The 27998-nt window shown below is 35.8% G+C and overlaps 1 protein-coding gene across 1 annotated transcript in view; it reads left to right on the top strand.

Moving 5' to 3' along the window:
- Window positions 1-27998, top strand: part of KDM4C (lysine demethylase 4C) — a 236854-nt gene that overhangs the window by 28939 nt on the left and 179917 nt on the right. The window contains exons 6-8 of the mRNA XM_088537506.1: window positions 10555-10604; window positions 20780-20883; window positions 25418-25555. Coding sequence (XP_088393632.1) covers window positions 10555-10604; window positions 20780-20883; window positions 25418-25555 — 292 coding nt within the window. The remainder of the gene's footprint in view (window positions 1-10554; window positions 10605-20779; window positions 20884-25417; window positions 25556-27998) is intronic.

The raw sequence follows: 27998 nt of genomic DNA, 5'->3' as shown, positions 1-27998 counted from the left end.
CGTTAATGTGCTAGAATATACGGTTGTGGATTTGCCAGAGTGGGACGTGTACCATCACCTGAGGATCTTCCCTCATTAAGAGAAGAGTGAGGAAAGAGTTTTGAATGCTATTGATGGGGTTATGTCTATGGTGGGATAAAACGATGGGAAGCTGATACTAATAGTGGTTAAAATTTTGCACAGAAATATGTGGGAGAGAAGGTGTAACACTGTGTGATTTTAGAACAAATACAGTAAATCAAATGGTTTATGTACGAGAGAGAGAGTTGAAATGTAAAGATTCTTGCAAATCCTCCAGGGTTTTGTTAACAGGATTTTCAGTGTGATCAGCGGCTAACAAGGGCTGATCAAAATTTGGGCAAGTGAATTCTGCATGAGTGGAAGTATGTTACTATCTTTGCACAAACTATGTGTACTATTGAAAAAAATGTTATGTTTCTTAGTTATGCTTTATGGAAAATTGTGAAAAATAGGTAAAGAAAATGATAAAGTGCGTTTTAATGTGTAGCAGTAAAATACAGAACTTCCATAAGAAGTGAGGAGGTGTATATGCTTAAATTTGAAGAGGAGAGTATTAGCTACACTGATTGGTTGAAAGCTATCAGAGAAGTTACAAATAAGAATATAACCTGAAAGAAAGGGAGCGTAATCAGAAACAAATGGTGTACAGGTATATCAGCAGTGCAGACAAAGGTTCATCACTGTGCTTGAAACCAGGCAAGCACTTGTTAGGGAAGTGAGCTGTCCATAAAGCAGGAGAGCTTCGGAGGAGATGTGACCATTAGTGAAGGGAGGCAATGAAGTGGTGTCAAAGGCCATGCTGAAGGTGGCAATGGCAACAGTACTTCTGAGCAGGCTGAAAGTGAAACCTGATTTTCAGTTTTAGAAAGTAGCTTGGAAACAAGAGGTATTTTTGCAATGAAGGAGGAAATAAACTTTTTATGAAATCCATTATTTATTGGATTTATATATACTAAATACATTGTAAAGCAAGTATTGCTTGTTAGGCCTGGCATGGGCTTGTGAGCCCAGTGTCTGGAATTAGAGAGCTTGCAGTGTGTAAATTGTGTGTTGTCAACTGTAAAACCAATGAATTACACTTACTGTGAACAAATAACAAGTTTAGCCTAACAACATTTTATTGGTTTGAAGCTGTGTAATTTTGAAAATAGCAATTAACTATAACTAAAACCCCCCCTGTCAAGATATAAGACAGCTTCAGAGCTTTGTAAAGTATTTAGTGCAACAGGGATTTGGCTTGCATCTGATGGCATTATCCTTAATCACTGTATGTATCTGGCTAGGTGGGAGCGGAGCTCCGTGGTTCCTGTCCGACGTCGCCAAGATGAGCACAAAGCAGTTTGCTTGTCCAGTGGCCACCTTGGCGTTTGGCTGCATATTTTGAGAACGAAGCCTATGATTCTCAGCACTGGTAAAGTGCTGAGGAAACTGCATGTTTTACAAGTAAAGCAGCTTTTAATACAGCACTATAGAAAGTAAAGTAGAAGCCTGTCAAAAATGCTCACCCCTGTTGCAAGTTTCAAATTTCAAATATAATTACTGACTTCCCTTAGGAAATTCTGCTATACTGAAAAACCAGTTGCCATATAGCCTAAAAAGCCAAATGAGTGATAAAACCTTCCGGACCACTTCTGTTATTTGCAAGGCCAATAATATAAAATGCAGCATTGAAAAGCAGTCCCCGTGAAATTACCAGAAAGACAGAAAAGATGATACAGACTACTTACTACACAGAATTTTCTTGATGATGCTCTCTTGATGAGTTTTTCTTGATGCAAGGTGAGGTTTTTTTCCTTCAAGTTTTATTGATAAACCAATAAATACCAAAACATAGGAAGACAAATGTATCAGTAAATGTTGAGACTTGAGTAGTTTCTTTTGGCTCTTTCTTTTTTTATCTTTTTATCTATTATTTTTAGCACTTTTATGTCTTTCTGTGGTTCTTCAGCATTTTTCTCTCTATATTTTGCACTTATGCCTATAATGTGGTTGAATGAGTGGTGCAGAATTTACGGAGACTTTGCGTTGAAGAAGCTTCTTGCTTACTTAAATCTTAAGCATTTTTTCAAGCAATGGGATATTTCCTGAGACCTGATAGATTTTTCTGAACTCTGACTTTTCTTTTGGTCTTTAGTGCTGAACTTGACTTTTTAATTTTTAAAAGAGGTAGCAATATAGGCAAGTGTAAGATGATTATTATGCAAACTACAAAACATATGTAGATGAAGTAAGCGAAAACTTTTTATTTCCTTAGGAGCAAATTATTCCATGTTTTATCAATTAATAGTTACATGTGTGTAATAGTAGACTTGGGAATTTCTGTAAAGGTTATACCTTCTTACTGGTCTAGGATTGCAAACTGTGATATAGAGAAGATGGAATCAAATGATTTTCAGTGATGCACAGGCACTACAAAGGACAAGTAGGAACAATCACACTTTGCAACTAGGGAAATTCCAATTACATATAGGAAAAAAAAATCAAAGTGAAATTGGGACAGGTCGTTTAGGAAGACTGCTTGTCTAACTTTGACATTAGGCATACTTTGAGCAGGAGATCGGACTAGATCACATCCAGAGGACTCTTCGAACCTACAGTTTTTTATTGTTCTGCTAGGCAATTTTAAGCAAAATACCAATACTGAAAGTGGCTTTGCAGGATATATTGGATAATTTTCAAAATGCAGTCTGAATCAAGCCTTTACCTATCTGTTTACCTATAAACTAGAAAGTAATCTGCAATTTAGTTGCAACCATTTTTGCTGCTATTTTTTCTAGTTTCTATTTACATGTTTTTAGCAAATTTTTCTTCATCTGCATTCTTAGAAATATAAAGCCATTGAAAGCACTTTTTGAAAGTAATTAAGAGAAAAAGGGGAGATACTCCTTCTGTTCATAAAACTTGCAACTACAAAGGTGGCTAAAGTAGAAGTACTGTCCCATATCTGGTAAATAACATTGAATTTGTAGGTCAGGAAGATGTGTTTTCTCTTAAAGATAATTCTTGGTATAAGTTAGTATTTTCAATAAGGCCAAATATGCAGCCATTTGCATATTGGAAGGAAGTTACCAGCTTTCCTGTATGCTAAAAACTTAAAATATGTGTGACCACTTCTGTGTTTTTGAACAGCATAAGATAATAAGATAATTTAGAAAAGCAAGTTTTCCAAAGCTAATGACCAATGTGTTGAATTACGTTGACTCTCGGTCTGTGGTTTTTGATGTTTCTACTGAGACAGATGGAATGAACAAATTCTGTCACAATTCACCTTTGTAGTATCAGTAGAACTATATATTTGAAAAGCACCATAAGAGGGAATCTCTGTTACAAGAAGTAACTTGTTTGGCTCTGATATCTAAAACAATGGTATTCATGTGGTTAAGGTTTGTAATATTATTTTGTGAGGCACAGATCAAAACAAACAAACTGACTGAGTAGACTGACTGAGTTTTTATACTCCCACATACTGTTCTGGTGAAATTGTGTTTTAACTGCTTATCTGTTTGTATTTTATTTTGTAAGCTGGAATTCTTAGATTTTTCTATTTATTCATAACTTCAAACTTAATTTTATTAAGATTTAAATTAATTTATTATTAATTTTATATGCTTTGCGGTACAAAATCTCCCGTTTTAGTTGAACTTCATGACCTGTTCTACCTTATCTGTATTGTGAGCATATCAAATTGCATTCACTATTTCTTGTCTTTCCTTTTGCTCCAAATACTAGAGAGACATAAGGCAAAGAAGTGTGGAAGTCAGTATAGTAACCGAGTGCATAGAATTTTGTGCTGATCCATATCATACTTGGAGGAAATACACTTTTCTAGCTAACTTGATGCATTTTTTAATGACAAATATGGGTCTTATTTCCTGTTCATGGAAACTGTGGATTTGTCATCTCCTGGTTGAGGTTCCCAGCAGCTTTTACGGCCTACATTCTCCATCTTCAAAGTGAACTCAAAGGGTCTTTAAAAAAAGAAAAAAAAAAGAAAAAAACCACCACGCATTGCAGAGATCTTTCTACCTGTGCACCTAAGGTGTCAAAAAGTTTGCCCAGGTCTTGTACTGTTGCTGACTCCTCGTTAAAGTGTGACAGTACCTTGTGTTTCGGAGAGGAGATTAAAGGTGTCACTTCCAACTTTGCTTTTCTTGCTATTAAAGTAAAATTCACTTTCCAGGGAAATGTGCACACTAAGTTAAAAATGATGATGCATTGTAGAAGGGTGCTGTGGTTGTTGAACAGTGACACTGGGGCTCTGTGCTCTTCCTAAAGCACGCTCCAGGTATTTGGCTTTTGGTATTTGCAGCGAGTGAAGCCACTGACCTTTTGCTTCAGTTCCCTTGAGTCAGGACTGGGATTTAATTTCCTTCTTGAATGTCTTTAAATTACAATCTTTATGTTGGAATGAACTTGGAAATAGAAGTGTTTTTTGTATAAGCAGTCGGGTGGACTCTAGTTATTAACAGGATGCTTATATAAAAGTTTATGTAGGGCAGGGTGAAACCTTTTGTAATTCTGATGCTGTTAAAGCAGCATTAGTAGGAATGTTACCTCATGCCTTCTGATTCTTTCTGTTACACACTGCTCAATGGCAAATCCACAGTAACCATAGCCAGCATGCAGTCAGGCTTCTCTGCTTACTGAAAGACAAAATAGAGAAATATGTAAGATTTCCACCAAGTCTGTGCTATGACCTAATGAAAAAGGAAAGTCATATTTTTGACACAGACAAAAAGTAGCATTCCTGTATTTCATTTTAGCTGTAAAAGTAGAATACGTAGGTTTTTTAAATTATTGTGTGTAAAATATTTGTTTCAGTAAGTGTGGTAGCATTAGACTTGATGTAATACTCCATTTCATTTTTTAAAATAAATATTACCATATTACTGTCTTAAAAATAAGGCAATATAGTTTTTAAAGGACTTAGCAGCTCTAGACTGGATTTTTATTTATTTATTTTGATGGCATCTTTTAAGAAGTTTTGGGAGCTTCTTCTATTACCTTTATTTTTATTTTTGGCCTTACAAACATTGCAATTGACAAATATGATGTGGTACTCTTTTGAGTCATGTTTTATGAGAACTCCCCAAGAAGATATACCACAGAACAAAAGTGGGAATAGCTTAAATAATGTGCTTATTATGAACTGAGAAGCAAATGCAGATCATCTGGTGCTTTTTCATGAAAACTTTGCACTGGCTCAGCAAAGAGATTTAGGGTCATGAGCTGTGCTTAACTTCTAGGGTGATGTTCCACAAGAAGATGACGGATCAGTGGAACAGGCTGCCCAGAGAGACTGTGGAGTCTCCTTCTCTGGAGATCTTCCAAACCCGCCTGGATGCCACCCTGTGCCACGTGCTCTGGGTGTCCCTGCTGGAGCAGGGGGTTGGACTAGATGATCTCTAGAGGTCCCTTCCAACCTTCATCATTTTTTGAGAGAAGTTCGTAACCCTGAACTAAGCCCTTAAGTTCTACAGTGTCCATGCCTGAAGCGAGGTGCTTTGAAGAGAGCTGCATTGCGGGCAGCGTACTGGATGGAAAGCTGAAGAACTTGGCCAGGAGGCATCTCTGAGAAGAGGGGAATGTTTCACATCTCAAGGCTTAATCGTCTAACATTGAGCTGTGGGAACTGGCATCAGATTCAGAAATGCTTTTGGAAGTCATGCACTTAGGTCGTACTGTCGGAGCTAGCGAGTTGCTCACTTCTTCAAAGAAGAGTAGATGAGAGTTTCCCTCTTCTGTAAAACTCCTTACTGTTTAGAATCAAAAAGAAAGAGGGGATATTATTTCAATTCCTTCTTTATTTCAGGAGTTGACCCCCTACCTCCTAACAGTGTCCCTTAGTTTTTAGATTATGGGGCTACAGTCTTCCTATAGCCTGTTGGAGCTTAATTGTTTCATAGTACAAGACTTGTGGGAGTAAAGAAAGGTCATGCAAGAGGAAAGTTGTTTGTACACAGAAAGAGAGGAGTCTTTAGATTGTAACATCTGCTACGTGGAAGTTTTCTGTGATTTCCGCTAGCTGATCACTAGGTAAGTGGTTAGACTTCAAGACTAGGGAATAGAATCAGGATCTCCAGAGAATTTACATGTTTTCGATGCAACTTGCTAGCATGAGGGGAAAAAAAAAGCATTAAAGTATCTTCCTTCCTCTAAACAAATGATTCTTCTGAAGCCCTCTCGGTTTTGTGTATTTGTGTGTATTTTACAGGCATTAGTGGGCCTTTACAAGGTTTCAGATTGAGAAAAGAAGCAGTGCTTGAGTTTACTTATGTTAATATCACAAACAGGCAAAGTCGTAGTATCACAAATACACAGTCTCAAATTATACGCACTGATTTAACATGTAACGGAACTGAGAATTGGTTTCCAGAATTGAAAAGCTTGACTTCTTGAGCACTTGCCGGATGCAGATGTGGGAGAGAGATGAAAATTATTAAATTGAAAAATTTTCTTTAAAACTCAGCTAAGGTAGTAATTTTCCATGTCCTATTTTCTCATGTGGAATTACGTTAATATAGTAACATTCTGAACAAAACTTATTTTGTTATTTCCTCCTTGCCATTTCCTAAGTCTCATTTTAAATGCAGTGTAGAAATTAACCTTTTTAATTTCCTTTTTAGATATCTGTAAGTTTTGAACAGTTTTTTTTCATGTCCTACATTCATTATCTAAAGAATAATGGTTATGCCTTACTTTGTTAAAAGGAGAGGGGAAAAAGTGTGAAGGTTGTGAAAAATATGCAAAAAGGTCCATAGGTGTTACAGTTAAAAATAGTCATACGCTGCTGTTGTTTCAAAACATATGTTGTCAGCTCTGATAGATATTTTTAGTCCAGTTTTCCATAAGCCTTGTTTGTGAAATAGGTTACTTGATGTTCATGCAACAGTCTCCTGAATGAAAATAAAAAAAAGTAGATATTGCTGTGGAGATGTGATGACATTACATGGTTTGCCTTGTGCCTTCCAAAAATTCTGTTAGTTATTGCCACCTATGAAGGCTGCTGTTTTAATTCACACTCTCTTTTGAGTTTCTTTTGTGGGTTGCATGCTTTTATGAGTATCTTTAAGTGAGGGATTGAAGATTCCCTAATTAAAGAAAAAGGAGTATTTTTCTTGGCATATTGCTGTGCTTGTTCTTTTCAGTGTAATCTCCAAACCTTCTTAATAAAACTCAGATGTCTATACTCATTTCTATTGACTGTTAGTATTTTTTTTTTCCTGTACCAGATTTTATTTGCCGTGTGAAGTAAATTTATTCTGTTTTTACTGTAGTGGAATAGCAGTTGTTACACAGGGAGACAAAAATAAATTTACTCTCATAGAGCAGAGAAAAAACAACGTGAAGGCAGCATTAAATCAAAGGTTATTAAGGTTCTACTTCTGACTATAAAGTTAATAGTGGCCAAAGTAGTAATGAAAATTGTTAAGCAGCTATTCCAGCCATGTTCCCCATAGAGTCTACTGTTTTTTTTGGTCAACTGTCACATTTTTGAGGTAAAGACATGACTGAGTGGACGTAGGGACTAGGCTATTGCATCCTCCAGGGGGCTGAAGCATATAGATAGAACAGTGAGCTTATATTGCTGCTGGTTCATGGTTAAAGAGCGGATGTTATTCTGTAAGACTGAGGTTTTATCAAACAAACAAACAAACAAAAAAGGCTGAGAATGTGTCAGCTTACTTAAAGTAAACTGAGATATCATGTAAAATATTCAAGCTTGAAAATACAGTGGAAATATCAGGTATATTTCTGTTTGTGAGTCAAAAAATCCTGACTTGCATATAGTATTGATTATTGTTTGTGGTGATCTTGTTGGCCATAACCTTGCTCTGCTGCATTATGGTGCATTTCAGAGCAGATGCCCCTGAAGAGAGTTTAACATCCTTACCTGCCTCAACTACCCTGTGTGGCACGACGCTAGCGATGAGCAGTGGTGAACTCAGTTTCTGTCATACGTCTGTCCTTTCAAGACTCTGTGCAGATATGTCTTCCTGAACTAATAAAATTAAAAGCTACTTGGCATCAACACTTATACTATTATTTCCTTCTCTTTTTGTATATTTCTGTTTTGTTTCTAAGAAACATTCTCTTTTCCTCCTAGTGATTTAGCATTTAACACGCTCTCCCTATGTTTACAAGGCACGAGTTGGCCTTAAATTTGAGAAATCAAGTATTGGCAGCTTTCTGGCAGTGTAGCTGAAAGAGGTTGGACACAAGCTTTATAAAAGCTGTAACGCTGCAGCTGCACAGGGGAGATCAGTAAGGAGAAGAGCCTTTATGCCTTTTAGGAGTTTTTGTACTCCTTGAGCTTTTCCATAGTTTCATTGACTTACACCTGAGTTAGGGCTTGGGTGTTTAGCTTTGCCTGTGCTATAGACTAAGGATATGATAAGATTCATGTTGTCATAATTTGTCTGGTGTCCGAGGTAGATGCTCATGTATTGAGAAGCTCAGTTTTCTAATAAGTTGCATTTGGGACTGAGGAAAGTCATTAGCCAGAAGTATCTGGAGAGTAAAACCAGCTTCCTAATGTGTGTCACTACACTGAGTTTCTCGTCTTGGTCACTTAACTGTGAAAATAACAGTGGAAAATAACAGTGTTTCTGTGGAAAGAAACAAAAGATCATGGAGAAGATGGTGTCACCAGAAAAAAAAAAGAGCAGTGAATAAAACTAACGTACGTTTAATGAATTACTGCTTGACAGCTTTTAGATTGGCTAAATAAACAGGTACAGCCTGTTTCAATCAATTTTTTCAAATCAAATGTCTTATCTTTACAAGTGATATATTGAGATTTCAGTTGTCAAATTTTACATTTTAAGGTGTCCTAAGTTTTCTTAAGGTACCTACATGCCCATATGTACAAGTGGAAGCATGCGGCCACATAGAATCATAAAAATGTAATAAATTGCACTGAGTAACTTTTTAGAAAGAATCTCAGTCTAATTAGAGACATGAAAAGCAAAGAAAGGTCTAATTAGAGCTGTTTTGCCAGATGCACACACTGTCTCTTTTGGTTTTGCTTTATGGAGTTGTGTAATTTAGCGACATAGTACAATACACAGAGCTATGCACAGCAGTTTGCACTGGGCTGTGAAAGATGCAAACGTGTTTTAGATTACTGTGTACACACCGGTGCGTGTGCAATATGCAGCAGAGGACAGACGTATAAACAGTTTGGAAAGACAAATGGGGAGAAACAGTTCATTTTGGAGAGATAATGAAATTCTGATTAAAACCGAAACGCTGAGTGGAGTCAGGCTGAAATTCTCCTTTTGTTTAGCACGATTTGGGTTGTCAGTGAACTTGGGCATGGTTACTGCGAGCAGCATCTTCTGGGATGCAGATTCTGTGCTGCAGCTCCTCTTGTAATGCAGAGTAGTGGTGGGGTGAGGGTGTGCAGGGGGTATCTCTGAGACACAGGGGAGAGGAGAGATGCTTTTTCCTTGTGCAAAATGGAGGGCCTAGGGTGCTTCACTTGGTTTAGTCAAATCATACGTGTTTGTGGGTTGACAAAGGAGACGAATGAAATACGTGCTCGTGGAGGAGTAAGAAAGCTGGATGTTGGCTTGCTTTGAGTTACATGGTACTGCCAAATACTCATTCTTCCCCCTTTTTTGAACCATATTGTTGTAGAGAAGATTCAGTCCAAATCTTTTACACTATTAAACTCAAGTGGAAGCTAATTATATCATGTTCAGGCTGTTGATGGGGACAGACTAATTAATGCATATAGTAAATGTGAACGTGTCGCTAAATCTGTGAATAACTAAGCTGAAATTAATCTTTTGCATTTTGTGTGCATTTGGAAAAACAGAATGAAACTTCATCTTTTCAATAATATAAATTTTTCTAGTTGTAGTAAACATTAAAGGAAAAACGATGATTCTAATTCTGTTACATTCTTACTGATTTGTTGTAAACAGGTTATGAAATCTTCCAAGAGTAGTTTATTGTAAGAGTAGAGTGTTTCTAAGGACTGTGTAATTACTGAATTTAAAGAAATTTTGTTTCTTGGAGTTAAAAAAAAAAAAATCTAATTGTATTGATTTGCAATTTACAAACTGTCTTATTCCCCAGCATTGACTGTAAGGAAAAAAAGAAGTTTGTTTAGTGATCATATTTTTCTGCTGAGCTCTTGCAAAGCATGGTCAGATTCATAGAAATTAATCCTGAATGAATTGGATTTCATTCTATTGTATGAGTTTCTGCTTCACTTGGAAAATAAAAATACCTGCATATTCTTTTAACTGAAATAATAGTAAGTGGTGAAATCCAGTAAAATATTGTCTCTATGCATGATTTTACATAGTGAGTACAGCATTCTTGAACTATATAATGTTTAAGCTGGAAATAAGCTAAAAAGCTTTCTCGAATATAACAAAATCAGTAGTTTTCCTGCAGGCTGCACCTTTCCTCATTATTCAGTCTTACTGGTTTCTGTGTTTTCCAGTGTTTAGCTTATATGAAACTATGGCTTCTTTAGTAATTATGTCTTTAAACACTTTTTCTTTGTGTGAATTTTAGGTACGCTATTCCTCCGGAGCATGGGAGACGTCTTGAACGACTAGCTCAAGGTAATATTTTCAGTGTTTCAGTATTTAAGGTGTTTTGAGGACAAGCCTGCGGGAGAGTGAAAAGCCTAGTCCTTGGCTTGCCAGTTGTGTTTTATTCTTTCTTAACATTGTGTCATTTTTATTTGCCTCTAGTGTGTGTGTTTGCCTCTAGTGTTTTCAAACCAGGAACACTGCTTAGCACTGGGGAGTTTTTAAGAAACAATTGTCTTTTTTAAGTATTTAATTTTGTACTGGCCCCGTTTAGTTTGGTTAAGCATATGAAAAGGAAGCTTGAAGAACAGCTGGTTCTTTTTGTTTATTAGATTCTTATTGATAGTATAGTCTCCTCTAACCCCTTTTCTTCCCTTATTAAATAGTTCTTTGTGCCCTGTAACTTTTGAATCTTCTAGACAGTTTCAGCCAAATGTGAGGGAGGTTCCTTCGTGAAGGAGCAGAAGATACTGCTGTAGGGAAGAGATTTAAGCGATTATTTATCTGTAGGAAAATAATGTCTGATCTCACATAGTAACTTGGTTTATTTTAAGTCCTGCTAAGCTCCCTTTTTCATTCCAGATTAAGAGTGCTGATTATGAATACAAGAACAATTAGATGCGTTTCTTGCTGTGGCAGCACGCATTTAGCAGCTTGCTATTAACCATATTATGTAAGAAATGCTCTTGAAAGTTGGTAACTAGATATCATATGTGAGGACTAAATTCTGAAAATAACTGTATTGTCTTTTCAGATCCATTTTGTATGCATTTATATGGGCAGGATTATTATTCTGAGATATTTTTAAGCAAGATAGTGTATGCACTGTTTTACAAAACACACACTATTGTTCTGTGGTGCGTATCACTGAGACATGAAAGCAAAGTCCTGTGCTTGCACTCCTAAAATACTCCTAAATTTATCCATCATTGCATTTTAAAACAATATCACTCATTTTGTCTTTTCCAGGTTCTTTTACAATGTGTGAACTACAGAAATCTTTATATGTACACCTTAAAGCATACAGGATTCACTAGTGAACAAATTGGTGATAGTTGTAGCCTGCATAGTTGGAACTGAGTTATGCTGAGGTTGTTCAATAGCTATTTTTAGGGGTTACAGAAAAAGAGTAGAGAATGAAAGAAATGGAGAAATGGAAAAGGTCCAGAGAGGGGCAACAAGAAAGACCAATAATAGTGCTTTTCTGAACAAGAAATGTTCAGAAAGCTAGAACTTTTCAATCTAGCAAAGAGTCAAAGAGAAGGGGTATGGTAAAGGTCTGGGATAACTGGTATGAAAAAGGTGTCTAAAGAATGGGTGTTCATCAGATTTTCCAGCACGATTGCAGACTCCCTGGGAGTGAAGTCTCTCAGCAGTTTCAAAACAAACATAAGGTCATGTTTCTTCACACAATCTGAACTCAGAATCCAGAAGTTTACCTGGAATCGAGGAGAGACTGGATGACCCTGGCATCCAGAAATTTGTTAAAGGGGACACTGAAGCCACAGCTGTCTTTGCAAGCTTTTGAGCCTTGACCAGGTAGTCCTGGAAGAGGAGGTGAAGGTTTCATGGTACTTTAACTGTTATCCCTACATCTGCTTTTGACCTTTGCTGTAAACGGGGTTCTTGGGTAAACAGACTTTGCCGTTGAAGTGGCGTGGCTACTCCGATGCTTCTTACAGAGTTTTGTATTGGTTGCTTACCGTTTGCAGAATTACAAAACTATTTCGGTTTTAATGTTCCATAACGAGTGCATGTCCAAACTTTTTTTTTTTTTGAAAGAGAGATTGAACAGAAGGAACCGTTTCAGCAACACTCATTATCCATTGGATCACATTTTTTGGTGAATGCTGACAATAATGCATTAGGAAGAATGAGGCATAAGGCATGGGACAGAAATGAAAATCCCCCAAACCACTGTTTTTCAGGGGCTGATAGGTTGTGCTGAGGGATTAATGACCTAGTGTTGGAATAATGTAGTTGGATAAGAGAATAGAGGGGACTTCCATGTCATCCAGAGCAACAGTTCTCAGGACTGGAACTGGCTGGGCAAAGGGGGACATGGAGGGATCAGGGACACAGACGTACTTCCTTCCAGAGCAGGAACCCAGTTCCTTGATCTTTACTAATCGCTGTGTTTAAAGAACCTGCCGAAGTGTGTTACTTTCTCCTGTCCGATGCACATCTGCAATCAAGTGAGTCTTCCACCATAACTATTGTTTATAGGTTGGTTCAAGTTATAGAGACCAGTTTGGTGACAGAAATCTGTTTTCTGTGATAAAAAATGTAATTATTCTTACCTCAGAACTGTCTTTTGAACAGTGAATGGCAAATAAAACATATAGTCAGGTAATAAACAGTGAAGATAGGTAACAGTTTCAAAGAGTTGCTTATTCTGTTACATCCAGTGAAACTGGATTTCTGTAGGAAAGTTTGCATGCTGTAAGATTTTATCATAACACCTTTATAAGATTATAGACAAGCATCTCCAGCATTTCCTCAGCTTAGTGTTTGACTTTATTGTATTTTAGCTTACATTTCTGTGAGTAAAGTATTCTTGGTTCAGCTAATAGCTCAGAATAGATTCTGGAAGATGATACTGTAGTTCCTAAGCATAGGTGATGTACTTTACGCTTGCTGTGACATATACTTTCAGATTTTTGGGGGCAGTTATCGTTTCTGATGATTTTCATGCTCGTGGAGTACAAGGCACCTGTGACCTTGCATGCTGCAGTTGCTGCCTGCTGAAATATATTCAGAGTTTTGCAGTAAAGTATTCTAAAATGGTGAAAATATAAAGCAACCTAGTGGCTGCAACTGAGTTAATAATAAAGGTTAATAAAAGTGTATAAATCAGACCTTCAAATTTAATTACATGTTTATTAAACTTATTTTTAATTAGGACTGCAACACCTGAAGGGGAAGAAGAAGTTTATTCAAGAAGGTTAGCTATGCTAACCAGATACCTCTTGAATTAAATAATTAAAATAATAAATCATTAAAATAATAAAATAATGCAGCAAAGGTGGTGAGTTGTCTAGGTCAAAGCAGCAGTTGATACATAAATTTTAGGAAATTAAACCTAAGGAAAGGTTGGGATATTTTCCATTATCTTTTCTGTTCATCATGATTATCACACATGCCTTTTGTGCATGAGTGCATTCATCTTTAGTTTCCATTGAAATCTTGATTGACTGTGGCACCTACAAATATTTTATCTGAAAGACATTACACTTGCATCTAATAAAGGCAACAGTTTGATTTTGCCCTTCAGCTGTTTCCTCATTTTTGTAGGTTCTTTCAATTTTATGTAGACATAAAGGTAATAAAAATCTCAAGTGAGCTATTACTGCAATTTTTATATCTGTTTTGTTAATCTGTGATACCATGGTATTCTGGAGGATTTTTTGTTTCACAAAATATGTTAGAAAATAAAGCAAAAATAGAAGGAGGGAAGTAAATTAGATATGACAGTTGAAGAATTTTCAGGTTCTTTTAATAGATCCTGTAAATATTTTAGAAAAAGGAAAACATATGTCTATAGTGTTTGTTTATGCTAAAGTGGAAACCAAGGTGATGTTTAAAATAATTAGTGTTTTAAAAAGACTTTATGGTTTATTGTATTAATTTCAGATAGAAATTATTATGTGTTATGTATGAAAATAAGCATAGAAGATGTTGAATTGCAGCTTTCGGATAACTTATAAATTCTTTTAATCTTAAAACTACAGTATCTGAAGAACAGAACTTTTCCCCAGCTGATAGTTATTTGAGTTAAGTTAGGGAACTTGCATCCAAGAGATAATAAACTTTGGACTGTAACATATTCATCTGGGCATAATAACACTCATATTTCACAGTAGTTGCCATCTTTCGTGGCTTCAGTATTCTGGGCTTTATATAGTGTACAGATTGTCACTGTTTCTTTGTGAGGACTGTTGCCATGCAAACTCATTCTTCTAATTTTTTTTTATCTGCAATATGGAAATTCAAACCACATTAATTCTAATCATTGCAAATTCATTCAAATATATCAAATTTTTATTCGTAGCTACCAAAGTAAAATATAAAAATAAAATGACTAAAAATTCTGTGCATCTATCTGTGTTGTGAGAGTATTCATCAGTGAATTATGATTAATATTTTGAATGTTTTGAAGTCCGTTAAGTAAAGTTGGATGATTGACACAAGTTAAAATTACATCAAATTCAAGTAACATAATTTGGTTAATTACGTTAATTGAAATTAATTTTAATTACATTGGTTATTTACAGTTTGGGATGTTGTCTTTCAGATATTTTAAGTGTTTTCATTTTGAATGAATATTGAGAAACTATTTAGAAATACAGCACCTTTAATGTAAAATTTCAGGTGAAATGTTCACTGAGTGTGGTAGTGTAGAACAGATAGTAAGCATTGCCTCAGTAGTTCGCTGTTCAGAATCTGAATCCAAAGTTCTCTCAGATGATGGTTTTAATGCACGTTTGTAAAATAATGACTTTAGTATTGGCCAGAATGTGATATCCTTGATCACACAATATACCATACAATATGTATTGTCAATTGCCCTGGTCAAGGCAGTGGATTTACTTGCAAAGTTAAGGAGTACTCCTTGGGGAATGAAAATGTTCCAATTTGTCCATGTATAATCCTAGCTGAACAATTTAATTGAAATCAGTATGAATGTATTCCTAGTAGTTTAGATAAGTGTGTCAATTATCTCAAATACTAACCAACCAGGTAATGAAACCCGATCTACTTAAATTTGCATGAGTTATGTTTCTGATATGAACATACAGTCACCTGAAACAGAGTTGTGCGTGACATTCAGGAATGCTACTTCCAGGTTGAAAAAATGAGCCTTCCAGGTAGCAGTGCTTGTTGTTCTTTAATGATTTGTATAATGGCTGACCTCAACTTTCTTATTTTAAAATTATCCCATATTGTCTTTAGTTACCCTTGGGGACTCTCACTGCTACAGTGTACTGTGTGTACGTGAATCTTGTCCTCCTCAGATAGAGCTAGGATCTGCTTGGTGCCCATTGCTGGCCGCTTCCCCTGAAAACAAGAATGTTGGGGATTGAATCTGGAATATGAATCAGAAAACCAGTAATTGTGTTGGAGTGTCATAGTCTAAGCAGCTGAAATAGCCTTGACAAAATGTGCAACTTTGTCCTAGTGGTGATAAGATTGTCATCCAAAAATTCCATTTTGTTAGTGCAAACAACACTGATTGACCTGTGTAAGTTTATCTCATTTTGGCCTGTGTCATCTGTCAGAATATGTATCTGGAGTCTTCTGGGAGCATGTTTTTGATTGTTAGTGCAGTCTGCAATTGTTGCTTCTGCTAAAGCTAGATAAGCCTGTTACAAAGCCCCAGTGGGACCTGCAGTATCCTGGATGAATATACTCTACCTGTAAAATGTACTCTGCCTGTGGTTTACATGCTCATAAACAAACAATTGGCCACCAAAAATGTGGATTCTTGCATCAGAGACAGTTCTTCTTCAGGTGTTGAAAGTGTCAGCCATCCAGCAACTGTCTTGAACCAGTCTGTTTCTCGTGAACATAAGTCAGTGTGTTGACTGATTCTGTTTTTTCAGGCCCTTCAGACTTACTCTTTCCCTCTTTCCCAGTAGTTATGGATTTGACTTATCTGGTTGTGTGTAGTCATTTCCAAGACGTTGTAGAAGATCCAGTTGCCTAGAAGAAGCATAGAAGGTCTGCCACATCTCAAGAGACTATCTGTGAAATTGCATTTACTTGCAAATTACCACAAAATTCCTGCTTTTGTAGAGATGATTTACAGTTAATGGATGTTTAATTCCACGTAATTAATAAAAATGTTTTTTAAAGTGTGCTACGGAACTTGAATGCTGTGAATATTCTGGATACATGGCAAATATTTTTCTTTTTAATGTGGAATTTTTCTAATGAACTGCTAAACCTGCAAATCATTTCAACAACAGTTTTGAGGAGGTTCTGGTCTTGAACTGTGTTGGTGGCCTGTTTGAATAGGCCTGGAGTGGCTGAAAGGTAATAGGAAACTGGTGAAGGGCAATTGAAGAAAATTATATTGTAGTTTATTCATTTAAATGTTTAGGGTTTCTTAAAGTTTGTTCTTTACTCTCTTTATAGTTAATCTCTTTGTAAGGTTCTTGTTATGGTAGTAGGCATACTTTTATATCTTTTTATAATTTTTAATGCTTTCATAATCTATATCTTAAGCAAGATTTCTTTGCTCGAAAAAGACTTGTGCAACATTGAGAGTGACCTTAGAGGTAGCCCAAGCAGAAGAGAAGTCCTTCTGATAAACAGAGGCTCTTGCTGTGATAATGCCTTCTTTATTCCGAAGTTCACTGAAGAGAGCTGTTTTGAGAAATGCTATGGATAAGATTGAAATTTTCATTGTGTGTGGATTTTGACAGTCAAAAAATATTTTGTAGTGGCTTAGAAGGTGTGAGCTGCACATATTCTTGCAGTAATGAAACTGTTTCTGTGAGGACAACATAATATCTGCAAGAGAAGGATACAACTCAAGTGTGCAGACATGACAAAAGGTCTTTAATTTAGGTAAATGTCCTGTGGCTAAATTTTTGTCAGCTAAGCAATATCTTTATAGAATTTTCCTAGTCATGTTTATTTATTTTTATTAAGTGACTTTCTCCTACTGCTTTTATACAATTACACATTTTTTTTTTCAGCAAAATGCTTAGAATTCAATTTGAAGAATGGTTAGGTATTGTTCTTTGTATATATATTCTATCTAGGAATATATGTATTCTAGGAAGTCTTTTCAATCTGGATCTTTCTGAAAGGTCTTTTAGGTTTTTCAGGTGAAAAATGCTATTTCTACATCAGTAACTCATTTTTTTTTCCTGAATCAATGTTAGCACAGTGATTAAGTATGCTTGCGCACGTATATGCATATATATGTATATATATAAAAATGCGTGCGCGTTGTGTATATATATATATATATATAGTTTATTTGTTTTGACCACAAAGAACTGGTGTCATATATTCTCCACTATCTCTTCCACTTCACCATCACTGAAAGTTACTAGGCAAGAAAACTGGTAAAGTGTTTGTTTGTTTGTTGTCTTTCAAGACACAGCATTTGTGTTGCTTTAGTTTTGTCCACAGGCAGTACTTTTACTTGAAAGAATAACATTATATATGTCATTCTTGTATCTAGAAAAAAGACATTGTTTTTAAATGACTCTATATTAAAATTTTCTTACTTTATGAATTGTTAGGTTACAACAGAAAAAAATTTGAGTATTCCCTTGGCAGTATTCCTGGAAGTAAAAGCTTTCTCAAAATTTCCTTCCTAAATGGAAATCAAAATCCTATTTAGGAATCTACAATGTGGCCTTACCTTAAGGAAGAATTGCATTTTCTGCTGCATGCTTAGTACTTCTGGAAATCAAATGCAATATTTAAGTTTCCAAATATTATTAAGATACTTAAATTCATGCTTAACTTTCATGAAAATGCTCTCCTTTACAAAAGGTGTATTGTACATTTTTTTTTTTTTTGTTCAGATGATAGAATGCATAATTTTTGTGGACAGAATTATATACTTATTATAAATTTCAAACTAAATGAAGTGTTTAATACAATGCATATTATCTTCCTTCAATGATTTTCCAATTTAAATTATTTTGTGACCAGTCATTGCATTTGTCTTGGGAGCAGACTACAAATCTATATAGTGACTCAAACCCTGCATTCTTCATTGATTATAATATGATCTTTAATTCATTTAATGCAGCACAAATCTGTTTTTTTTTTAAGATTAAATTAATTTGAAATGCACTGTTTAGAAGGAACTTTATTGTTTTGCATTTGTTGGCAGTTCTTTCAAATGATATATATTAACCCTGAATAGGTAACCCATACTCAGTACTTAAGGTACTTGTTTGCCTCTGAATTTCCTTTACATAGTTTGGTGTAGAGTGTAACTTTTTTGTAATTAATTGGTAACTTTTCCCAACTGTTAATTGGTAACTTTTCCCAACTGATTTGTCTACTTTTTTTTTCCATCCGTGAATATTAGAAAGAACAGATGACAACAGACTTTTTTTGTAAAGGAAAATGAGAGCATCTCATAATTGTTACATCAGTTTGTTCCTTTATTTTACTTGCATTGTTTGCCTGTAACAGTTGTATTTTAAAATGAAAATTTTGTGTTTGCTCTAAGAATCTTTTCCAAAAATACTTTATTCTAAACTTGTCAAAATGCAATGTATCAAGCTCTTTTACCTCACTTTTTCCCTTTTAGGAATCATAGTAACTCATATTTCTCTAGTTAAAAATCGTTATTATTATTACTTCATTATACTCTTTTTTGGCAATAACCTGCCAACCTTGGCAAACTCTTCTGAAATATCTAGAGGATAAATGACATGCTGTGCCGTGAACTGTTACTGAGAGTAATAGGCGTTAGTAACATTGCAAATTATACTCCATACAAAGTGCAGTAAATATGCAGTAAAATGAAGTTGTGCTAGGGAAAAATGAAATATTTTAAGATGTTGCATCCTTGATGCAACAAAATTACATATTTTCCATGACTTTGAAATGTGTGGATTTCAGTTATTCGTAGTACTTCTCCTGGTGATTATTCGTAGTGATAAATGCTACTCTGCCTCTCTCTGTTAAGAAAGATAATAATTAGTCTTTATAACAATAATAAAGAGGAACTTTCTCACTGTTGCTGTTTATTGAGTTAATCGGTTCCCTTTGCTATCAACCTATTTCTGTTGGTCTATTAGTGATACAACTCTGTAAGTTTTCTGTGTGTTTCTGTTATCTTGCATTTTAACATTGCACGGATTCCTCCCTGCTCATACGGGAGCGGGGAAGAGACCAGTGCTTGGGCAGGATAGGAACTGGGAGCATGTGTTCAGAGAAACGTGGGTGTTTAGATGGCTCTCACCATGCTCCGTCAGTATTTCAATCATATGGGCTTTTCAGGAGCATGCTGCCATCTTTAAGTACCATGTCCTTCTTTCCCCCCCTTTTTTTTTATCCTTCCTGGTAGAAATTGTGCTTTCATCTTTTGATAGTCTTGCTCTATAAGGTATGGAGAACGCCAAACTGACCATATTCTGGAAGCTTTTCTCCTCTTCCTCTTTCTTGTCTTCCCCTGTTTTCCGTAGTGCTGCATAATATATACTTACTGTGATATGGCTGAAGATATATATATATATAAATATACACTTATATACTAGGCTGAAGAACCTGAGGCTGTCATTTTAGAGAAGGCAGCACTGGTTTGCTGGTGGAGCTGTGGTTGCGGTGCTCCGTACATCCCTGTTACAGCACCAGATGTTAAAGCACCAGATGTTAGATGAATTTTTTCCCTGTGGATGTTACTCCCTGTTTGGGAAAGGGAATCCTTGCGCAGAATCAAGTCCTGTGTAGTTTTGTTTCTCCCACATGGAAGAAGACAGTAAGTGCTGGGAGTGAGTGATGTGATCTCCTGTGCTGCCATGACGGAAGCCGTTGGTGCTACACGTGGCCCCGTTAACAACTGGCATGAGTGGCACCCATTTATCTCCATGTGCCGATCAACTTCACTGTATCGTTATGAAATGCAGGGTTATTATTTCATAACTGGGGCTAGCAAATTGCTGCATAAATTAAGGATGAAATATTCATTCATATAAATTAGAACAAGATTCAAAGAAGTGAAAAATACTGGCTTGGAAACCTATCAGATATTTCTAAGGAATAGAACAGAGATAAAAATAGAGGTAAATAATAGAGACAAATTAAGATTGCTCTACATTCTGTCCTTTTTCTTGGTAGATGGGTATGTATGCGCACTGTGCAAGTGCATGATTCATATGTGCAGGAGGTATCCATGGGTAGTAGGATGATCATTAAACTTGGAAAATATAGAACAAAAATTTCTAATAAATTTTAGATGATGAAAGAAAGGATGATGTAAACTGTCAAAAATTTATTTGAATTATTTCACTTTTTTCCAAAAGTGTAAAGAAAAAAAAAGAGCTGAAAATATGCTAAAACCTGTAGGAACTATTTTTTTTTATACAGATTTCTCAGTAACTAGCAATGACTACATGAAAAATACTAAAATGTTCAAAAATATTATTTATTTTAAAATACTATGAGATTTTTTGTTTTTCTTTTTAATAAAAATAACCTCAATTTTGCTTAATTTGCCTTCTTAGGCTTCTTCCCAAGCAGCTCTCAAGGATGTGATGCTTTTCTTCGCCACAAGATGACCTTGATTTCTCCCTCAATATTGAAAAAGTATGGAATTCCTTTTGACAAGGTACATTAGCGTTTGTTTTTAAACTGTGCATTCATGCATTGAATTAGATTATGTGTACTATAGAGACTGTTTATAATACTGAGACTGTTTTATTTAGGTACTGTCTCCCTGACAAGGTTAAAACAAGTGCTTATGGTATTATGGCTTTTAAGTGGTTTAGTTTGGAATTTTCTCATGGAAAATACTTGCAGGTATCATAATTTGAACCCTGAAAGATGCTGTGCTTTTAAGATATACACATTATTTATTTCTCTGCAAGATTGTATGGGTTCTGTGTTGATTTAAATACTTTCTAATATTAAGTTATGTTCTATATCTGATATTTTGAAATGCTCATTTCTCCCTGTTTGCATATTGCACTTCTGACACAGTTCAATGTGACTTCATTGACAGCATTATCTAAAAAAACCCTTGATAATATTTACATGGTGGAATAAAACTGAAATAAATATTATTTAAAATAGAATTATGTTTTTAAAGATGCACCATATTACAAAATGGGTGATTTTTCTTTCTTTTTTTGTGCTGTACTGGCAGATTGAGAATGGGTGGATAATGGGAACTTTATGTATATAAACTGTGTGCAAAAAAAAAGTCTGTCTTCTTTGTGTGTGAATATAGTATATATCTGCTTTGCAAAAATCTGAATTATACTTTAGCGTTCTCCCTCCTTAAAGATTTCTTGCTTTTTTCCTCTCCACTTAGAATGTTTTCACTTGTGAATAACTTTGGACTTCATGTAGATGCTAGCTAGTGAATCACTTTTGCTGTATTGCGTTTTTTAAAGCATCCGTGTTCTGTATCTTGAACAGCTTAGTATATTCTGTGTTTCTAAATTCAGCAGCTTTGCAACTGTCCGCTGAAGTGCAGAGCTTGATTCAGAAAGTCCTCTGCCTGAACATCTCTTTGTTACACTGACTTCTTAAAAGCCTTCTTGTCACTGATCGATAATGATTCCTGTTTTCTCACTGCCTAGCCTGCTTTAAGGTGTTTGGATGAACCAGGCAATACATACTTGTTCTAACTCTGTTCCCCTTCCAAAATAATCCTATAAACCATCCTTGTCACACTCCTTGTTTATTATTGTAGTTTCTGTTTTCACATGCAAGCCATTTTATTTATAGGTACCAGGAGGATCTTGGTATACAAGCTCAACTCCTCCCTTTCCCCTGCCTAGAATATGGTATAAGGTGTGCTGTTCACCTGTTTTGGTTGAGATTTATGTAATAACATGAAATGTAGCCCGTAGAAATAATATTTTAAGGGAATATTTTCCCATGTATATATAATGCTATCAGAAAAAAAAACAGAAAATCTTAAAATTTACGGGATGGTCTTACAGTAGGTTGTACTTCATAACCCAAGTACTCTCACTTGAAGTGTATACATTATTGAAGAAATAAATACAATTGGAGATAGATGGTGTCTTTAAAGGGATTTGCCATAGAAATTTATCAACAATGTAACAGGTTCTCAGACACTCTTAAAAGTAGTATTTCATAGCAAATTGTAAAGCATGCAAGCACCTGCACACCAATGATCAAAGTCTGACAGCAGTAATTATCAATAGCAATATTGTTAGTTAGACAGTGCTAACTAGTAGAGCCAGTTGTGTTTTATGCTTTCAGTGAAACTGAGTGGATGCAAGTTTATAAAGTTTATTTGATTGAAAGAAGCTTGTGAGAAAGGCATCATTTCAATAAAAGCAAAGGAGCCAGGAGTGAGGTAGACATACGTGGAAAGAAGCCATTGATTTGTTGGATGTCTCTTGGAAGGTTGCTTAACTTCTCATGCTTAAATCAACCTAAGTGTAAAATGTAGGCAGTTGGAATGAGGCTGCCTGCCTTGAAAGAAAGCTTTTACTCACATAAAAAGTAGTTTGTTTTCTGAATGATATATTACCATATGGAAATGCTGTGAAGGAGCTCATTCTTGTAACATCTAAGTAACTACTCTCTTCATAGCTTTGTACTTCATCATGAAGTGTCAGATAAAACTTTCCAAATTGGATTTATAGTTTTGGATTTACTGAATGTTAGTCTGAACAGTTTCACAGGTTGGAGTATAAACTGTAGAATGCTGACATACTGCTGAATGCTGACATACTTGTTTTCAGTGCCCCCATCTGAGGCAATGGCTTTATTTCCGTGTCCTGGACTTCGCTGTGTTTTAGCTCTGAAAACGAGTGCTAGGGGTAGTTAAATGAGTTTAGTTCTGTCACCTCGTGTTAGCAGGAGGAGGCAGACTGTGCCCGAGTGTAATTGTAATTAATGGGATTCAGTGAGTGGAGGGAACCAGCTGGAAGCGGCAGGAGCGGCGCCGCGCTGCGTGCTGATGAGAGCGCCGCGCGCCTGCCCGGTGCGCGCCGTGCGGGAAGGGCCCGCGGCAGCCGTGCGAGGAGCGCGGGAGCGGGCACCGTGCGCGCCTGTACACGTTTGTGTGCGTACCCCGTGCCACCCGCGCGCAAAAACAAGCTTGTGAAAAGTGCAAATGTAATTCTTACTTAATCCTTCATTCTTCCTTTATTCTGCTAGCTGTGTTTTCCTTGTTTTCCTCTTTTCCCTGCTTCCATAATAATATCCGAAATTTACATAAACATGTGAGGCAGTCACCCTGTAGATTTCTACTTGCATTAAGAGAAAAATGCTCACAATTCACATGACTTTAGGATGAGAATTTTGAGGGAAAGGAAAGGAGGGATTCAGAAATGAAAATGTGTGAAGGCACTATGGCAGTAAGATGAGGTTTATAACATGATATTTGAATAGGAAAAAAATGTGTGGAATTGTGAGATTTAATTTGGTTATTGTTTAAACTTTCACTTCTACTCTTTGAAATCATAAATGTATTTCCCTAAATAGTGTCTTCCTTGTCCTTCCAATTTCCTTCTTACCGGATTGCTTATGCAGAGCACTCTCATACAATAAAAGAAAAACCTATCTCGCTTCTGTGAATGCTCCTTATTTCCCGTTAATCGGTAAGCACATTCTTGCTGAACAGACACCCATCATTGTTCAGGTTATGTGTTGAGTTTATAATGGATCTGTTTTCTTTTTAGTGGCCTATCTTATGTGAATCCCATGTAAAAAGGCACATTGAACAGAATACAGCGAGTCTCATTGACTTTCTGCTTCTGAATCTTGTTGTTTATTAGCTCCATCGGATAGCCGCAGAGACGTGGTTGTGTCATTGCCCGTCTTTGTCCTTGACCCTAAAGCTACCTGAGTGCTGAGGACGTTAGTGAGTGTCAGGAACTGCTTGTCCTCTGCGTTACGTGCGGGAGAGGTCCCAGTGTGTCCTCACGGAGGCAGACGGGTCTTGCGCCTTGGAAAGGGAGTCCCACGAGCGACCTTCGGCGTGCCTGGCTTGCACGCTTTCCTCTCATCTACTCCAGGAGCTTGCTTTTACCTAGCCCCTGATACATGTTCTAGGAATTTAATTTCTTTTAAGCTATGCAAAACATAACCAACTGTTGCAGTGTTTTTTTTTTTAATGTTTTCTTTTTGCTGCAATTGTTGAGACAGTGCCCAATGGCTTCTTTTGTTTGAATTGTTCTTCACCATGCTTATAAACAACAGAGCGTTCCTTTATAAGTGTCCCTTGCTTATTTGTGATGTTGTGTCGAGATCTTAACTGTAGCCAAGTTTTTCCTTTCCTGGGGATCTTCCTCCAGACCTCTCTGTGTTTTCCATAGCCAGAACTTTAGTCACAAATAGTGCTAGAATCCATCTGCCTTAAAATTGTGCTTAAAAAGAAAGATATAATAATTAAATTAATATTGCCTCAGGGATCCAAATGTATTATGTTTCACTGTTTTACTTATAAATAGTTGCTTAAATGTTTTATTTGGCATGAAAATCATGTTTTTTCTAACTGCCACAGATCATTAACTTACTTAGGGTTCCTCCTACTTTTTTATGCTTGATCATCAGTAATGAGCAACTTCAAAGCCAAATTAATCCTCAGTTATATGTCTCCCTGCAATATTTTTTGAAATATGTGAAGATGGGAGGGAGAGTAGGAATAAGATCTCCACAGCATCTCCAAGAGTGAACACTGAATAGTTCTAGTCCCATTCTAGAGAAACATCTTCAGTCTGGTGAACAGAGTAGTTTCTTCAACAGTTAATATACATGAGTATTTAGGAGTAGTACCTGCAGGCAGTTTGTACACCCAGTCTCTGCTTTCTTGCAGTCAAGAAGATCAGTGTAACTTTTGCACAGTCTCACTGTCCTTTCCAGGTTTTCCTAGCAATGGATGGTTGCTGCTAGATTTGCTCTATTGAAAGTACTTTCTGAATCTGTAAAATGATAAATATGGTTATGCTGTGAAGCCAAATTTTATTATTCCAAATTATAGTCAATAACATTTTCTCAAGTACATAATTTCTGCATTATTAAATCACAACTTTGCTAGTAAAAAAAAGTATTTATTTTTATGTAATTGCAAAGGAAAACAGTTTTAATTTCTTCAGGACCAGAACTTCATATGTAATATGGTTCTTTTGTTTGTTTGTTTGTTTGTTTTGCTGTAGGTTACACAAGAGGCAGGGGAATTTATGATCACTTTCCCATATGGATACCATGCAGGATTTAACCATGGTTTTAACTGTGCAGAGTCAACAAACTTTGCCACATTCCGATGGATTGATTATGGAAAAGCAGCAAAACTGGTAAGTTATTTTGCAGAACTGACGCCTAAGAAAATCTTACCTAAAGGAGCAATTAATCTTTCAAGTTACCAGATAGCTTACAGTGTATGTTGGTATAATAACTGCGAGCCCCAAGCAGAAACTTGTTAGCTTATGACTGAAGCCATGACTGAAGTTGTATTGAAGCTTCCTGACACTGAAATTTTGTTGTGCCACATACGTTTTTGGCTTCTTTTCATATGCAGAATGTCATATACAGAATCAGGTAAGTATGCAACTTGTTCAGGAAACAATTGTTTCAGAATTACGAATTTTCTCAGAGTTGTGGCTTATGTAAACTTTGGTTAATATGATTCCAGAAATATTTAATGTAGAGGCATTTTCTGCATTAAAATGATTATTACTGAGGAAAGCATAGTGGCTTGGTTAGTATATTATATTAGCCAATGAGATGACAAGGAATAGAGTGCAAAACTGATGTGCAGGTTTAACGTTATGTAACTGATAAGCTCTCATTAAACACTTAGTTTGGAAGACTATGTTCTCAAATACTGCAAAGCATCTGAAATACTAAGAATACTAAGAACAAGCAAGTTCTCAAATGCTGGACATTTATGGTTCTGGGCACTATCAATTATTGTTAATGGGATTGAGGAGTATGTTTCAAAGCATAAAAGATCTGTAAATAATCTCGGTTTATTTTCCACATTTCTTTCCCACTTTGTATATGAAAGTAGTGAAAATATCAATGTGCATTGTTGCCTGATCCACCTTCACTTTTAATGGGAAACTTGCTTATACAATAGCCAACCGATAAAATACAGACTATGAAATCAATTAAAAACACACATGTATTTAATTTCAGTGGACCGTATAGTTGAGACATTTGAAAGAAATGTGGGCATGGACATGTTACTGAGTTAATTTTACAGCTAAAGCTATCCTGAATTTTAGAAGCTATGAATGTGTTACAACTCTAAAATCGATTCAGGCAAACCTCAAGAAAAGCAAATTTTATCCTTGGATACAGTGAGGCTGAGCTGGTGATACCTTCAGCTGCATCAGTTGCATCACTGAAAGGCTCCTGCGTTATAGCGTACAACCTATTTTTATGCTTTAAAAATCACAATATACCTTTCTGGGGCAACTGCATATTTGCTATGCTTTCAGCATGGTCTCTCAGTTACTGTATTATGCTGCAAATTCAGAGAGTCAGAATCAGATTCAAAAGAATTAGAAGATAATTTGCCAAGGTTAAAGAAATTTTTAACTAGGTAGTTATGACTTACCTGCTTTAAATACAGTTTTACTTATTTAGAACTCTTGTGTGTGAATATAACTTTCATTACACGACAGTAGATTCTGTGCTGCATGGACATGCAAATAGGAGTAGTGTTGTGTACAAGTTCTTATACTATGTATGTCTGCAGTTTAATTTAAGTGTTCGCGAGTTTCAAAGTGGCAGCCGAATCAGTAATAATTAGAATTTTTGTCTAAGGAGAAATATCGTCATATGTGAACTCTATTTTTTTGGCATGTAGTCTAGGAGCTTAATGTTTTTTTTTTTCTATTATTTATTACAAAAAAGGCATGTAAGTATATATATTTTTTATCACTTTAAATAAAGAGTCTTGCAAGGAAGTGTTAATAGTGTCTCTTTTCCAAAGCGAGTAAAAAAAAAAAAAAATCAGCCAACAGAAAGGTCTTGAACTAATTCTATGTAATACTTTTGCAAACTAAGCATTGTTCAAAGGATTGATTGTGATTTTGTGTGATGCTTCAAAAACACAAAAAAAATTTCCAGAATTACTGCAAACTGAGTATTCCGTTTCTTCATTATGGTATTTCTCTAAAAAATACAAAAGAAAGGCGGTGATTATTTTTATCACAACTTCAGGAAACTTCCTGAAAATATTAATTGAAGAGGAAATATCTTTACATTTCCATTTGTCATTCTTTAGAGTGCTGATCTTATATTTAATGCATCTTTTCTTCCTATGTGTAGAATGTACAAGAATTTTGAACTGAAAAAAAAAAAACATGTTTTTTGGATCTCCTGCTTGCTCTGCATTGTAGTGGAGAGGTTGTTTGTGTCAGCAAATTACTGTTGTGTCAGCAGTAATATCTAGGGTCAGTTCTTTGCTGCATTCTGTGAAGAATTTTGCATGCTGATGACTAATTATTTGTCTCCCTATGGAAACATGTTTATTTTTACAGAACATTTTATAATTGCTTACAGCTGGATCTCTGCCTTAGAAAAGAAAAAAAAGATTGTGAAGTACAGTCAATATTCATTCTTTCTTAATTTTTTGGGGGGAAAAAAGCAAGTGTGTAATTGTATGAATTTCTATTAAAGATATAATAAATATTTAGGCTAAGTGATGATACTGCTTTCCATCATAAATCTGTTGAAGGTTCAGTGAAATTGTCTGCAAATGTTAAATCAAAGTCCGCTTAGACCCTT

This window comes from Tinamus guttatus, unplaced genomic scaffold (genome assembly GCF_059628265.1).
Source record: "Tinamus guttatus ecotype Peru unplaced genomic scaffold, ASM5962826v1 Tinamus_guttatus_pri_ptg000794l, whole genome shotgun sequence".
Taxonomy (NCBI): domain Eukaryota; kingdom Metazoa; phylum Chordata; class Aves; order Tinamiformes; family Tinamidae; genus Tinamus; species Tinamus guttatus.
This window is presented reverse-complemented; position numbering and strand designations above follow the sequence as displayed.